This window comes from Labrus bergylta, chromosome 1, assembly GCF_963930695.1.
Source record: "Labrus bergylta chromosome 1, fLabBer1.1, whole genome shotgun sequence".
In the NCBI taxonomy this organism is placed as follows: Eukaryota; Metazoa; Chordata; class Actinopteri; order Labriformes; family Labridae; genus Labrus; species Labrus bergylta.
This window is the reverse complement of record NC_089195.1, coordinates 6,455,679-6,471,875: the sequence shown is the minus strand read 5'-3', so window position 1 is coordinate 6,471,875 and position 16,197 is coordinate 6,455,679. Positions and strand designations below refer to the sequence as shown.

General features: G+C 39.5%; 1 protein-coding gene across 2 annotated transcripts in view; it reads left to right on the top strand.

The window, feature by feature from the left end:
• The window catches only part of akt3b (v-akt murine thymoma viral oncogene homolog 3b), a 30,264-nt gene that overhangs the window by 1,748 nt on the left and 12,319 nt on the right, over positions 1-16,197 (top strand). Inside the window, exons 1-6 of one of the 2 annotated variants that reach the window (XM_029278407.2) lie at positions 99-360; positions 4,022-4,512; positions 11,692-11,817; positions 11,916-12,027; positions 14,459-14,603; positions 14,717-14,848. In XM_029278407.2, the coding sequence (XP_029134240.1) occupies positions 4,467-4,512; positions 11,692-11,817; positions 11,916-12,027; positions 14,459-14,603; positions 14,717-14,848 (561 nt within the window). In that variant the 5' untranslated portion in view covers positions 99-360; positions 4,022-4,466. Of the gene's footprint in view, positions 1-98; positions 361-4,021; positions 4,513-11,691; positions 11,818-11,915; positions 12,028-14,458; positions 14,604-14,716; positions 14,849-16,197 lie in introns of those variants that run through there. The other variant, XM_020639655.3, reaches the window with a different exon arrangement.

Genomic DNA, 16,197 nt, shown 5'->3' with positions numbered 1-16,197 from the left:
GATCATCTGCTCCCCTCAGTCACTTAAAAGAATCGACTCGTTCATGAACTGCACATCATTATTCTAAAATGCAGCCTCGCATTTCAGTCTGAGGTAAATACATAAATGGATAATCAGTGATAAGACGTTTTAGTTGATGCAACAAAAAGATGAAAATGGTACATGAACCAGCTCCATCTCCTGCCAGTGACTGTGTGTCGGCCTGCCAGCCAGGCATCCTGCTTGCTAACCGGCTAACATTAGCAGTAGCATCATCCCCCTCCCGCTAGCATCCCTGGCTAGTTCTCCTCCTGTAGCCGAGCCATCAGAGGCCAACCTGGCTTACACGACCGTCGCCCTGACCCGGGCACCCCACACCCGGTGATTTTATCATGAATATGCGGTGAAATAGTCGCTGTCAGATATGTGTCCACGTCTCCAGCGTTGAGATGTAATGGAGCACGAAAGCGGATGTTGTTATGTAACACATAATGACACCATACGCCCTTGAAACAAAAGCTGTTTTTTTTCAGTATTTGTTTGTTTGTGTGCACGGTGCGGGAACCAAACATGCCGGCCAATAAATAAGAGCCAGGGTTTGGGGGGTGTTTGTGGCTCTTAACCGGCTTCCGAAATAGACAGAGGCTGCTCCTGTCAGCCATTGTTTTTGTTGTCATTGGAGGGCTCGCATTTGTTTTCCAGCCTTGGATCTTCTCATTGATTAAGTAAGTGTGTGATGTGCATTGAAGCAACCATCACACATCATGCATTGTTTTAATATTTGGCTCTAAAATGTCATAATGATAACCTTTGTCATTATAGTGACTTTGTTTATTTATTAGTTATAATATATGAAATTGTACAGAAAATGCTAGCCATGAGTATCAGATGAAAAAAAAAAAACACACACATTAGTGTTTAGTTCTTTGTAAAATTCAGGTATGAAATATATAATGGATGCACGTAGGGCTGGGCAATATGTTGAGTTTTTAAGATATATCGATATATTTTCAAACAAGATAACGGGTAAGACAACATCGTTAATATGGATATAGTTTATGTTGCATTAAAATAACGGTCACCTTTTTCTCATCTCACTGATGATGACTGACTGTCTGTCTCTCTTAACCCTGCTCCTCCTCTCTCTCTCTTTTATTGTATTTAAAGAACATTTTTATTCTATAATATTACTTTTTAAATTCACAAACAGGTAGTTCATTTTACCCATATACAGATTGATATATATCGAGTATCGCCATTCTGCTAAACAATATTGAGATATGAGTTTTGGTCCATATCGCCCAGCCCTAGATGCACGATATAAAATATATATTTTTATTCTGGAATTATTTTGAAACATATTACAATAAAGAATTGATTGGACACATTACTGATTACAGTGGTAGACGGGCCTCTTCAGTATTCTGCAAATTACAATGCGGTTTTTGTCAATGTAGTCTGGTTGCTTTGAAGGGAGAGATGTAATGTTGGTGTCTGCTTAAAAATAATGGATTTCACTTCAACATAAAGGTTTGTTTCTTTAGGGATGCTTTTCGTTTTTAGACATTTGCAATTACAAAAACATGACACATTGAGTTTGACAAAAAGGTTATCTCATGATGAGTAACAACATAGAGAACTCTGTGATTGATATATTATGAGGCAGTCTTTTCTGAGTCTTATGCTTTAGCACATTTTAAAGACAAGTGACTTCAGAGTTATTTACATGAGGAATAGAAAATCATTCTAATGAACACAATATATTATGTGACGTTTATGTTATTTTTTTGCTTTTACCAGGGTGCAGGGTTGGGAAAAACTATTGCAGAAACATGCCATTGTCTCGTAAGATCTAATGATTGCTATATGAGTCTATAACGCAAACAACTAGAGGCTGTTGTAGACCATCAAGACTGTGTTCTGCAAACTAACTTAACAGTTTCTGTCAGTGGAGTCAGGTGGCTTTCAAAAGAGCAATATCTCAGGATTTTCTGATTCAAACAATGGTTTAAACTTTAAAGGGTAAAAGTGTTGGTGGAGGTGTTGAAAAAGGGCAGATGGGGAGAAGGAAGGATGAAGAGGAAAGTAAGATTTAGTGGACAAAGGGTGAAACAAAGTAGGGAGTAAAGAAATGGACGATGTCGGTGTGGGAATGATTGGAGGAGTAGGGGTGAGTTGGATAGAAGTGTTTTTAAAAGAAAGAGGAAGGGGGAAAATAAAAGAGAAGGGATAATTTGGCATTGAAAAAATAAAGAAAGAAGTACCATAATTTTGTAGGGGCGGAGGATAAAATGATGGAAGGCCAGACGGGGAAGGAGTAAAAGTTCATAGAGAAGAACTTATGGAGAGAAAGAGAGAATGGAGAAAAAGGTGGGGAATGAAGGGAGTAAAGGACCAGGAGGAGAAAAAGAAGGATATATGGGGGGTGACTGCAAAGAAGGAGAAGCAGACATGACTTTTTGGAAAATAGGGCCAGTGATGTAGTTAAAGAAAAAGTAAGGCAAGAGGAAAACAGTGACGAAGAAAAGAAGAAAGGATATAGAAAGGGAGACAAGGGAATGATAGTTTGAAAGGGATGGGACTAAGAAAGACGGAAGAAAGCAGAGAAAGAGCAGGTATAATTAGTTCAGGTAAAAAAGAGTGATCAGTATTAGAAAGAAAGGGAGGTGGCAAGTTGGTGGGAGAGAAGGAGTAAGGAGGGAAGGGACTAAAGAGGAAAGAAAGAATGGATAAGAGAAAATGAAAGTATAAGGGAAGAAGTAGTAAGAAAGAGGGACAGAAAAGAGGGCGAGAGGAGAAGAACCATGGGAGGCTGAAATTGTGAGAAGGAACAGAGAAATCTGGACGAAGAGGAAGAGAGGAAATACAGGAAAAAGGAAAAAAAAAAAAGGAAATGCAGTATAGGAGGATGTGAAAAGGAAAAACGTTTGGAGAGAGTGAAGGAGAAATGAGGAAACAAGAGATGAACAGGAGGAGAAGGACACAAGAAGGGGGGGGATATGGACCAGCAGAGGAGAGAGGTAAAGAAGAAACTAAGGGAGAAGTGTAGGTTAAATATGAGCAGATTAAGGATGGACGGATGGATTGGAGGAAAAAAAAGGAAGGAGAGGAGGAGGTTTCTTCTGATTTTCTTGCTTTAAAAATGTGCTGTAATAACATCATGAAGCAGATTTGTAAAAAAAAAAAAAAATCCACTTTCTTTTTAATTTGTCTTCAAGAAAAGAAGTTTGTTGAATGGAGGTTGGATTGATCATTTCTGATGCATTCCAGGAAGTTGGATAAACTAAACACTGATTGACTTTACGACAGTATTAAGCTGATTGTTCGCACAATGTTTGATCTAAAGTGGATGGTTGCATGCAGTTTATAGAGGTGAATAATTCAACGTCAGATTACTGCTGATGGGAGCCGGGATATCATTACTGTGGATAGTGTTCTGCCTAATTTTGTTCTCCATACAGACTGTTTTCCATGCATACACCAACGCCTGCTGATTAGATTGGTCAATACAATGACCACTAAAGTATGACAATCGGAATCCAGAAAACTTCCCATTCTGAAAATACAGCCTCATGAGTACAGATTCTACATTTTTACAAATCTTTACAATAGAATAGGGAAAGAGTAATGATAGAAAAAGGTTGGAAGAATAGAGAAGGAAACTGGGGGAAAGAAAGGAAGGAAAATATGAGAAGATGTGAGGAGCCAAGGCAATGTGAAAAGAGAGATGAATAGTAAAAGAAGGAAAGTGAGGGAAGCAGGGAAAATGGAAACACATTGAGAGAATTAATTGATTGGGAGCAGAAAAAGTAGTTAATGAAGAAGCCAGAGAACTAGAGAAGAAAAATGAGAAGGAGAAATTGTGAGAAGGTATCTAAGGAGGGCAAGTACTGAAGGAAGCAAGGAGGCAGGAAGTGTGTCAAGGCTCTGAACAAGTCTCTGAACAATGCTGTTTTTGCTGTGTGAGGGAAACTATCCACTGACCTGCTCTGTGTGTGTGTTTTCTCCCTTCTCTTCTTTCTCTGCCTTTCTTTCCCTTCAGGCTGACTCACTGCTGGAGCGCCTGAACATAGTAAAAGAAGAGGAAGAAGAAGATAGAGTTCCAGAACAGGATTGAAAGAAAACTAAAACAAGAAGAGAGCAAGAAGGAAAAGGGAGTGAGAGAAGGAGGGGAGCAGAAACCAACCAAAAGAGGTGAAGAAGACAAGGAAGGGTGAGGACGGGGAAAGTGAGGTCAGGTCGGCGGGCGAGAGGAGGAAAGAGAAAGTGATTGTGAGAAAGAGAGAGAATACAGGAACAAGTTCCGAGGTTAGGTGAGACTGGGTGCAGGTAGGACGGAGGTCAAGTGGTCAGACAGAAGGCTGGCTGATTGAGCTTCAGCTGAACAAGCTGTCCCACTAGCACCACCAACCCCCCCTCCGACAGCTGTCCCTTCACCGTCAGCACACTGGGAGAACTGGGAGGACTGGTGACGAGGAGAAGCCACCATGAGCGACCAGAACGTCGTCAAGGAAGGCTGGGTGCAGAAAAGAGGTCAGGTCCATTTTTTCATCAACTAAGTGTCCATTCAACCATGTATACATTTAATGCAGACATTTCACTGGGTCATGCTATTTCATATTTTTGTCAGTGTCAGTAAACCTCATTAAAAGACCAAAAACATCAATGCATTGCTAGGAATAAACAGTAGTGTATCCAAAAGAGGATGTATCTTCTTCCTCTACTGATTTTGCATCTATTGAAAGCCTGCCTTGAATTTTGTGTCAAACCCAACTAGCACACAGGAACTAAAAGTTACAGGTTGTCACTGAATTCATCAAAATAAATAAGGAAACATATATTTTGTAAACAAGCAATACTTTTTCACTTAGCATGGGTATATTTATTCATTGCTGAACACTTTTTTGACGCAGTCAGATGAAACTAAAGCTTGCTGTTAGCTACCCTCAGAATCATTGGTGCCAATTTAGTGGTTATTCCTGATGTATTAGCCTATTACTCCAACATTTTAATACAAGAGAAAAAGAAAGAACAACCAGTATGTTGACCTTGCTGGTGTTACTCCATTTGTTCTTTTAAGTGAATTTACTCTGTTGACAACATGGTGTCAGTCAGTTTTATCTGCTTGTGAATTGGGCTGCGCAATTAATTGCAAGTACATCTTTATCCATCGTTGCATACATTTTACCCATTGGATGGAGGCCTTCTTCTGCACACCATCAACATTTCACAAAATACATTGGAAACGTTTTTGTCCTGAAACATTGGCAATGTATTTGTGCAAATTTACAAGCATGCATAGGATATAGCTTAAATACAAAGAAAATTGTGTAAAATAAAATACAGGCAAGTAAGGCGAGTGGTAAAGAGTATAAAGCAGTGAAACTCTGCTTAAAGGCTTTATTTGCGATTTTTTGATCCAGCAGATGTCGCCCTTGAGCACCAACATGAAACCAAAACAACTCGCGCTGCATTGTTGTGTTAGCATGCTAATGCTAGCGATCTTTATTATGCTCGTATCTTCACACTGCATGTAAATTTACCTGAAATGAGCGTGATCTAGAAACACAGTTAAGCAGTGAGTACAGTATGTTATTCTTCTTTTCTCTAGTCCCTCAATTAAACAACTTTTATACTCGAGGGGAGGAGTCAGCCGGCCAACAAACTGAAAATATAACTCTGAAAGCATCACAGACAGTAGGACTCGGGTGTTACACCCATTGTAGACAGTCATGACTCACAGAGTTATTTTCAGAGGATATACTTGATTTCTATTATATTTAAGTGTAAAGAATTGCATATAAAGCCTTTAACGTGAATGTCATCACCAATTCCCTCTCAGTGATTCTCGACAATAACCTGCGCCATCCATACATTTTTCACTTGGTCTTCATATGGCTCTTTTTTTTGCTGGCAGGGACAATTGTGCGTATAAGTCCAGGTCAACAGATTCAGATATTTGTATTCTCATATGCAGCCCACCTGGGCACTGCTAAATTTGCAGGAGAGCAGTGCATGTGTGAAAGGGGCTATAGAGAGTAATAGGTGAAAAATTGTTTGTTTATCTTTGCTGTAACATAGGTGGTGGTGTTCGATGGTGTTCGACAAGGTTCCTGTCATTTTTTCCAATGCTTTGAACTGACTGAAAATACAAGATGAAGTATTTTCAGATTAATTTGATGTTAAGGGTGCTATAGTAAAACACATTTTCTTGGTTGTTGAAAACACAGGGCTGAGTCAGAAAAGAGTGTGTGTTTTCTGCAGCTTGGTGTAGACACAGTATGAGTCTGTCTCCCAGTTTGAAGAACAGCACCTCCAAACAATGGTTGTTTACCTGCCAGACGGCGACTGAGAAGGCTGGCTTTGCAGGGCTGCAACCCAGTCTGAGCTGCACTTGGCTGCTGTGTTTTTCTCACAGTGATTTAAGCGTATGTGTGCTAGTGTGTGCTGGAGGTGTGTCTCTGGGCTGAGCACAGGCCTGTTGGCTGGCAGGCAGGGGGAAGTTTGTGGCACTATGAGCAAAAGAGAGGATGACCTAACATTCTGGTTCCTTCCTCTCCAGCCCCTGCAAGTCCCTCAATTGTTTATTGCACCTCCATGTACTCTTTTAATTCATTCCTTACAGCCCCATTAGCTCTCTGGGCTTGTGAAATCAAAACTGTGGGTTCACATCCAGTTCAGCAAGATTTTGAAACTGGATTGAATAAGCGTATCTTTTGAAATAAACCAAAATAGAATGAACTTTGAATTCAAGTAAACATTGCCATTCTTGACTGACCAATAAAAGTTAGTGGATGTTATAAGTTATAACCTGTTTTATTTGTTATAAATGTGAATGGAATGGGCACGATTGACCTGACCTGATCACAAACTGTTTTAAGCTGTTGTTATAAAACAGATTAAAACAGTTATTGCAAAATAAGGCTTTAGAAGGAAAGTTGTTTGATACTAGGACACAGCTGTAAAGTTTGTGGGGACAGTTGAGCAAAGACTGGGAGACTATTGAGAGGCTGCATAACTCCTTTTTATGTGATTTTTTCAGGTAATATCCTTCTGTAGAGGATGTGTCATAAAATAATTCTATTCAGATTGTAAACCAGTGGGTAATCAATCAAAATTAAAGTTCAGTGAGTTAATAGAAAGAAAGAGTGTCGATTTTGCACTTTTCTATCCCGCAAATCACAAAACTTTAAGTGTCAGAGCCTTACATCTTAAAGATCCCATATTCTGCTTTTTCTGGTTTTATATGCCCTTTAGTGTGTTTTCCAAGTGTCCTGTGCATGTTTAGGCACATCTATGTGCAAAAATTTAAAGTCTGCAGAAACGCGGCTTCTCCTATGTCCTCCTGTTAGCTGTAGCATTAGCTGCATGTAACGCTCGGTTCTAGCCCCCCTCGATAAAAATTTGTCAGTGTGACGTCTTGTCAGTGTGAGATCACTGATCTAAGCCCATTGGCTCGTTGTGGCAAGCCCAGCAGCTCATGTTGCAGGCCTGTTAACTTCTGTAGCACGCCCACGATATGCCGTAGCCTGCGGTAGCACAGTAGTGCTAAGGTGCTAATGTTTATGCTCTACTCAGACGGAGCCAGTGGCTGCATTCCCTATATGGTGAACAAGGCGGGACATTTCCAAGAACCGTGCTGAGCAACTGACCAATAACAACAGAGCGGATCGGCAGACCAATCAGATCAGACTTGGCCCACGTGGGGCTCTGCAGTGGGGGCTCAGCAGAGCGTAGCTGATGGACTCAGAGCGTAGAGGGAGCAAGGAGGAGCAGTACATGAAAACAGACACTTTTTTCGGACTTTATCTATTGTGAACATACAAAAGTAGGTACATAGATTAAATATACCAACCCCAAAAAGGGCATAATATGGGCTCTTTAAGTCATAGAGTTTTATTTTTTTGTTTATATGACCACAAGCAGGTCCAAATGTATCTAATAAAAATACATGTACATAAAGATCTGGTCTACACCAAATTCATTGTTACATCATTCAAAGAGACCCAGCATTCATCCACCATGAACAAGCACTAGCCAACATTAGAAAGAAAAACTACCCCTTGTCAGACAGACATTTGAGTTGAACCAGACTCATGGGTATACAACCATCTGCCCTAAATAGATGGTTGTGTGCTCTTGATTTGAGTTCTCATAAGTTCTCATTGTATTGTCTCTGAACTTTTTTGGATAAACTTGCAGAACCTACATAAATCTCAATAGCTGTAAACAAATGTTATCTTTGCCATGAACATGTCTTGCAGTCAGGTTTTCCACCACATCACAGCACTGAGATTGCTTTGGTTAAGGTATTTAATGACATCCGTTTGAACCCAGACAGTGGCAGAACTTCAGTCTTAGTTCTACTTGATCTCAGTGCTGCATTTGACACAGTTGACCACAATATATAAATCAAGCGACTGGAAAACTGGGCACAGGAGTAAACTGGTTTTAGTCTTTCCTAAAGGACAGGGACTTCTTTGGGTCTAGGGGTAACTTCAAATCTGACAAAAATTACATGTGGAGTTCCCCAAGGTTCCATCCTGGGGCCTCTCCTGTTTCACATCTGCATGCTTCCACTTACTGAGATAATAGGAAACAACAAAATAAGTTGTCGTAACTAAGCAGATTACACACAGTACGCTTTACCTTCAAATTCCAGTTTGTTTGACTAGCGTGACTGCTCTGTTTTGTGTTTAAGTACGATACACATCCTGGGCCCTGGCACGCTTGGAAGAGGTCTGCTTTGGCACGGTACAGTTCATGCCCGAGCACAAGCACAGGCACAGAACGTGGATAGCGTTCCATTATTGATAAATCCTGGAGTGTTGTGGCTGTATCCGACTAAAATGACTGAAAATAGGCAGCAGAGTTGGTAAAAAGATGCAGTATTGTTCTCTTTGTTGTTCTCCGATGTGTGGACGCTGACTCCATTGTATTCAGGCTACTTTGCTAGGTTTAATAAGGATCATAATTTAGGGCAAAATTATACATCAACAATGGATTTCTGTTTCAGAGGGGATACAAAAATGTTTCTGTATAAAATCAGATTTTTAATAGCTCACTGACGTTTGCACCACCACATCCTGCAAAAAACCAACACATATCTAGATTATATAATGCGTTTTTTTTTAGCTCTGTCATTTTCAAACCATATATGAAATGGTTAACTCCTGTAGCCTTAAGTCGCCATGTAAATGTGCCATGTGGATACATTGACTGATTATCCTCCAAACACGTGTGTAACATTGAAGTGTAATGCTGCGACTACACTGTTAAAGATTTATTTCATAAATCTGTCACTCTGTCAATGTGATGCATTGAGAACATAACTTGCATACTACAGTCAGACTGGACATTTGTTTAATGATGCAGTTTTAGTTTCCTGCTGTTTATTTCTTCAAAATAACCTTGTCGTCTGATGTCGTTTTTGGCCTTTTCGAGTTGTATCAGCTGTGGAGCCTTTTTATGTGAATTATGATGCCTGTTCAAGAATTGACCAGCAATGCAGCCCTGTTATGATCTTTTATAGACACACCAATGCTCTTTTTTAAAAATGATTGACCGGCAGATGTTCAGAATTTACTTGCAGCATAGATAATTTAGATGTTCCTGGAAGTTATCTCATGTTGTTAACTTACTCTTCCTCTGCTTCTCACCAGCCTTTTAGTGGAACTGTCTGACTCGTTTGTCTTCCCGTTTCTGTCTTTGTTATCCTCATCACTGTTTTTCAGAAGCCGTGTGAGTCATCAGATGTGTGAGGAGAGTTTCGTCAGAGTTTGAGTTGATGGATAGATGCTGAGACAATTTAGCTCAGTCATTGATCACTGAAACACACACACTTTGGTTACAGCCCCCTGTTCTCTGTTAGCTCTGGTGCTAACATGACTCTGTAAGATGCCACCACATCAGCAGGCCAGATTAATGTATTCCAACATTTTTTTTTTATTCTGTCACAGACTGATGAATCAGCACAGCAGGACACCAAACACTTTGTGGATGGGGAATGAGAATTAGCAGCACTCTTCTACTGTATTTCTCTTACACATTTTTCCTCTTTAGCTGGATGTATAGAGGCGTTGATTGCTTGTATTTTAAATAAATACACGTGCATACACACTCCTGCTGTGTTCTCACATCTGCCCACTTGGACTTGCAGCAGAAAAAAATACTGGAGGGCTGGCAGGAGAAACTCCGGGTGAAGTCAGAGTGAAAAATTCAGCTGTTTGCGTTCACACATACAGCTCCTTTGGCAAATATCAGGAGTTTTCTGCAAGTTTTAAAGCCCTATTGGATGGGTGGTGTATCTGTGGGGGGCCGGTGGGTGTCTCAAGACATACCATAAATGTATGCTGGAAACGGCAGACAATGTAACAGAATACAACACTAGACACTTTTAGCCTTAGTATAAATGCTATGTATCAATGAAATTGCAGGGATGAACAAGCCGGGGAACAGAAAACTTAATGAAGAAACTTCATTACATGTACAGAGATCACACCAACTGTGCATAGGTTGGGCTCTGGTCACAAGACATAACCCTCATCAACCACACCCACTTGCTTGTGGTTAATTTTACTGATTATTTCCTGCTGCATTCTCACCCTGACTCCCTAGGGGAGCTTGCTGGAAAAATTGTGGGTAAATTCAGATTGGAATTTTCAAAAACCCTGCCTAAAATGACTTCAAATGCCACCGATTCTTAATGTAGCTGCCTATATAACAGACAGTGTGATATTGACATGAAGTGTTGTTTTAATATTGATTAAAATGTTGCTTGACAGGCTTCTAAATTGATGGAAAAGTCTGGCCAACATGGATCACAAAACATGAGTAGAAATAGTTGTGATGTCACACCAGCAACAAAGCAAATACTGGGAAGTTGAATTTATTGTTGATATTGGCTAATATAGATACATTTGGCTGCATTCAAGTAAAGTTAGCTAGCATTTTTTTTATCCACCAGCACTTATTCCTGTATTGATTTTAAACCCCATCTTGTTTCATGTTTCAAAGAATTTGGATCAGTTTTGAATCTTTCGAAATGACCAGGGTTGATTGTTGTATTGGACATTTCTCTGTCACTGGCCTTTTTTCTCAGCTTTGTATTTTTCTTGAGTTAATTTCCTGTGCTGGTTCTGCCCAAATGTAAACCAAAACCACAATATATAGTGTTGCAATTAAAATGATTCAAGGAAAACTCTCCTCCTGCCTCCTTTCAACCGGCTACCTCACTTCTCACTATGAGATGTTAACAAAGAGGGTTGCTTCATCTGCTTAGCAAGGAATCAGACCCAAATAAGATTTCTAGAAATCTCACCTGGCAGGGAGGATACACAGGTGTTCTTTAGACCCAGTGACACTTTTGAGATTCATTTAGGCAATATCCTAATATCCCGGGTACAAACAAACATCAGATGGAATGGTAATGTAGTGAAACAAAATGACTTTTAGAAGAATTATCAGTGTCTTTCTTCTAGTTGTTTTTAATATTCATCATTTTCAGTTTGAACTGTTTTCGATATACAGCACCTTTAAACTTGGTTTAAGAGGCACATTACATTTTTAAATCTTTATTTGCATAGCATTACAGGTACTGGTTCCTTTCATTCACACAATATTACAATGATTGCTATGTGTTAAGTTCTTTTCTGTTTGAACATCTGTGATTGTATCAGGGTGTGACCTGTCTGTGTCACTTTTTCTCTGCAGGTGAGTACATCAAGAACTGGCGACCACGCTACTTTCTGCTGAAGTCAGACGGCTCTTTCATTGGCTACAAGGACAAACCACAGGACTCTGACCTGGCCTACCCGCTCAATAACTTCTCTGTAGCAAGTGAGACACAAACACACGCCTTCATCACGTATGTCATAAAACAAAAACTACAAACAATCATCTATGTAATGACACGGCTTTCTCTGTGTGACCTCCAGAATGCCAGCTGATGAAGACGGAGCGCCCAAAACCAAACACCTTCATCATCCGCTGTCTGCAGTGGACCACTGTCATCGAGAGGACGTTCCATGTTGACACTCCTGATGAGAGGTGAGCCCTCAGCCTCCTCCTCATCATCAGCACTTCCTGTTACATATAAAGATTTTATTTTTTGGGATACGTTTACACATAAAAGGATCGGACTCTGGTTTTAACTTGCTCTCAATGTTACTCAAACTTCAAAAAAGAATTGAGGAAAAAGAGGAAGATGAAAACGGGTATAAAAGACATAGAGGAATTTATAGAAGTGCAGCTCTGCCATTCTTTCAGACTTTTTGTTTTCTGTGTCGTCCAGAAGGTGTTGTTGGTCTGTTGTCTGCTGTCGGCTTAAATTCATTTAAAGCACGAATAAGGGCTTTAAAGAAGGGGCTAAAACCGCACAGTCATTGTTTTGTTCACTCAGCTGGTTTTCATTATCGTTGGAAACCAAAATGGTTATAAAATGTACCGGTAGGTGTAATGAAAATCTTTTTACCTTCCAAGTGTATGATTTTTCTAGTTGCTGAGTATTCTCATGCAGACCTACACAGATTTTTGAGAACCAGCCATGATAAGAGCTGTTCTCTAAATGAAAAAGAAAGCTGCATCATTACTTCCTTTATAATGTCCTGTAGCATAGGATACGCTGGGACATCCTTAACAAAAGGAGAGAAGAAAAAATTACCCACAATTCCTTGCGTCAACTTTATTTAAATTGACGATGTTCTTGTGTCCTACTTTAATATAATAGATATTTTAGTTTGATTAAAGTTGAACCCTTGCCAATATAAAGCAAAATAAGATAATAAGATAAATAAGGAAAATGTGAATCTGTTAAGTTAGAGTGTGTTTATTTTGCTTTTCAAAGTGCTTCACACATTCCTCACAAGCTTGAGGACAGGTCCTCTTATTCATACCTTTCATTGACCCTGTGACGTTTTTGTCATCATAATTAAGGAAATGTGAATAGAAAAGAACATAGTGGTTGGGTCACATTCTTCCAAGTCTCGTAAGTTGACATGGACAGTTTGGAACTTCTTCCCGTTTGACTGAGAAAAAATATTTGTAATTCAAAACATTGCTTGATAATCCTTACAAGTTGTGTTCATAATTACAGGGATTTGTGAGAGCCAATGGTCTGTACAAAGACCACTGCAAGATAAATGTAAAAAAAAGTATAACACACCAACAAAAATAAGCAGAAATGGCTTGAAAATTACAAATCAATCAATTTCCCCAGCCTAGCGTAGGCCTGCTTTTGGCTTCTTTTGTGCATGAAAAATTAAAAAGGGTGATTAAAGAATATGGAACCAGATATGAATTAGTGAGACCAAAGTATAAAACAGCAGTTGTCAGAACTGAACCAGATGTTAGACTTTTTGTGTTTAAGTCTCTTTTTACACACAAGCAGTCTGTCGACACAGTGAGAAGAAAGACAGGAAGCAGGGGTGTGGGGCTGCGGCTGGACGCCAAGAATTGAAGACAAAAACACAATATATTGTATACATTATGACTTGTTACCTGATGCTTAATGGTTTGTTTTGAATAAGACCCCGTTCACAACATCCTCCGGCCTCTTATAGGCACATGAGCTGCCGTCTAATTGTTACAGGAAGGTCTACAGTTTGTAAGTAGGGCGGAGATCTTGTGTTCGATCTGACCATTGACTCTCACATCTCACTGTCATTTTGAGAAAAATTAGCAAGGGTTATACATGTTCAGGATATATTTATACTGTATATTTATGTGTGTGTGTATACTCGCAACCGCAAGCCCTGTAATTGGTCCGTTAGGTAGCTTTGTATTTCCTACATTTTTTCAACATTTCTGGTATCTCCATTTTCAAATTACTGCAGAGAAAAGAATGCTACAAGCCAGTACAATCAATTGCTGCTCAATGTTTATCAGCTCCAACTCCAACATAATACAATGTGTTTCAGTTGCCATTGTATCCTGTACGCAAACATACAGGAAATATTGCGGAAGATCTTTTTTCTCTGATTGCTTTAAAACAGAGGTCCCTAAACCGAAATCTTTTATCCTGTTTACTGATAAATAGTTTAACAAAACAGTGGTGCAACATGAAAAAGGTGAATATGAATTTAGCAGGTTAAACATGAGAACACTGGAATGGGGTTTTTAGTGGCACCAGAAGAACAACATAAATAGTCAGAGCTTTTATTGGACAGCCCGTTCTGATTTTACTGACATCATTTTGAGTCGAGTGCTTTTTTTGATTAAATGGGCTAACACTAGACCCACTCCCCCATCAGGTGAAGTTAGAGCTGCAGTGGTTTGTGGAAACCTACTGTACCTCTCTGTGCAGGTGGAACATATTGAGGAAGTAATCTTACAGTATCTCAATGTGACTGAGTTTGTGCTTTCAACTAGAAATCTGTCTCTAAAAAGTTCAGTAATATAATTGTTAAAATCTTTCTAAATTGTTGTGAGTCTTACCAAACTACTGCCCGCTGGTATTGTAAGCTGTGTTTATCTCCTGCAGGGACGAGTGGGCTGAGGCCATCCAGATGGTGGCTGAGTCTCTGGCCAAGCAGGAGGAGGAGGGCATCCTGTGCAGCCCCACCTCTCAGATCGAGAACGTCAATGAGGAGGAGATGGACACCTCCATCGGCCACTACAAACGGAAGGTGACAAGCAAAATTGCTCGTTTTTTAATGTGCTATTTCTGAGATATTTTATTCCAATAAAAAGATGAAGAAGAAACTGTTTCTTCACATCATGCCTCTGTTTCTTTGTACAGACAATGAATGACTTTGACTATCTGAAGCTTCTGGGCAAAGGCACGTTTGGGAAAGTAATTCTGGTCAGGGAGAAGGCGAGTGGCACGTACTACGCCATGAAGATTCTGAAGAAGGAAGTCATCATAGCCAAGGTATCAGCTTTATTTGTTGTTATTTTTAGTATAATTCATTTGATGACATGAATGCAGTGAGCACCAGCACTTAAAGTAGCTTAAGTTATTTTTAAACCTGGTTCCTATTTTAAGAATCCAAAATAAGAGTTTCTCATACAACCATTAAGATGTAGTGTTTTGAATTGACTGTGGGTGTCACTGTATGGCTGCAGCTAAGGTATTAAGTAAAGAAGTCACTGTGTAGGTCAGGTGTTTGATCCCAGAAGGACAAAAGATTTGACCTCTAAAGCGCTAGGTTACAACATCATCATAAGTTGAAGATGGATCTTTGCTGGTCTAGACTAAATTCACTGGATGGATGCTCAAAGGTTTTAATGAATGAACTCTTTTATATCTGGTTTGGCTGCTTATTATCTTTAAACGTTAATTGCAAACTGCACAGAAGCACGTCAGCCAGTTCACTCCTGGATCAGGCATATCAGTGGATCAGTGCTAGACTGATCTCTAACACTATTTTTAGACATTTGGGAGTTAAGTTGACAAAAGATACAAAAAGCTACAAATAAATCCAGGAAATTGCTTCAACATGGAGCTTTATAACAGGTTGTAATGGATGCACCGTAATCCTTTGACCCTCTCAAAATAAAAATTGTAGCTTTTGCAGATAGAAAGCAATGTAAAAGATGTTTATGGAATTAAAAAACTAGGGCCCAACAAGGATCAAAAAATCAATTGATATTGGCCGATATCTTTCTTTGATCAATGTACAATATTTAGAGATAGTTGATGTAGATATATACATTAATTGCATTTATTCCTCAAATGCAGTTATCTAACAGTTGTGGAAAACATATAATGAAGACACATCACTCAACTGGAAAGTAACTGCGCATGTACGTGCATCACTGCTTGACACTGTGGAGAGTGATGATGCTTGTTGTAATACATATAACACTCAGCTGGTGAAAGAGAACTGCTACTGTAATTCAGCGATACTCAAATGAAATGCCATTTGTCTTGTGAATAAATCTAGTAATATGGGCGGATACCGATAGTCACTTGATGTGGTAATATCGGCTGGCCGATCAATCGGTCTGGCTCTCTAAAAAAACATCTCCCTCTTCAACAAATATGTTTCTCTGTAGGGATCCATTCTGTAATGTTGTCAGACTCTTACAAAAACGATCTGAGCCTGTTAGTAACAAAAGAGAGAACTGTTAGTGGAGGTACTTTGCACATTTGCCCTACAATATTATGTTGCAGCCATAACAGCTTGTTTCATGGCCGAGAGCTGAAAGATTTTATTTCTCCCTACAACATTTTTATTGTATTCATTATGGCAAATTTAGATCCAGATGAAAATAATA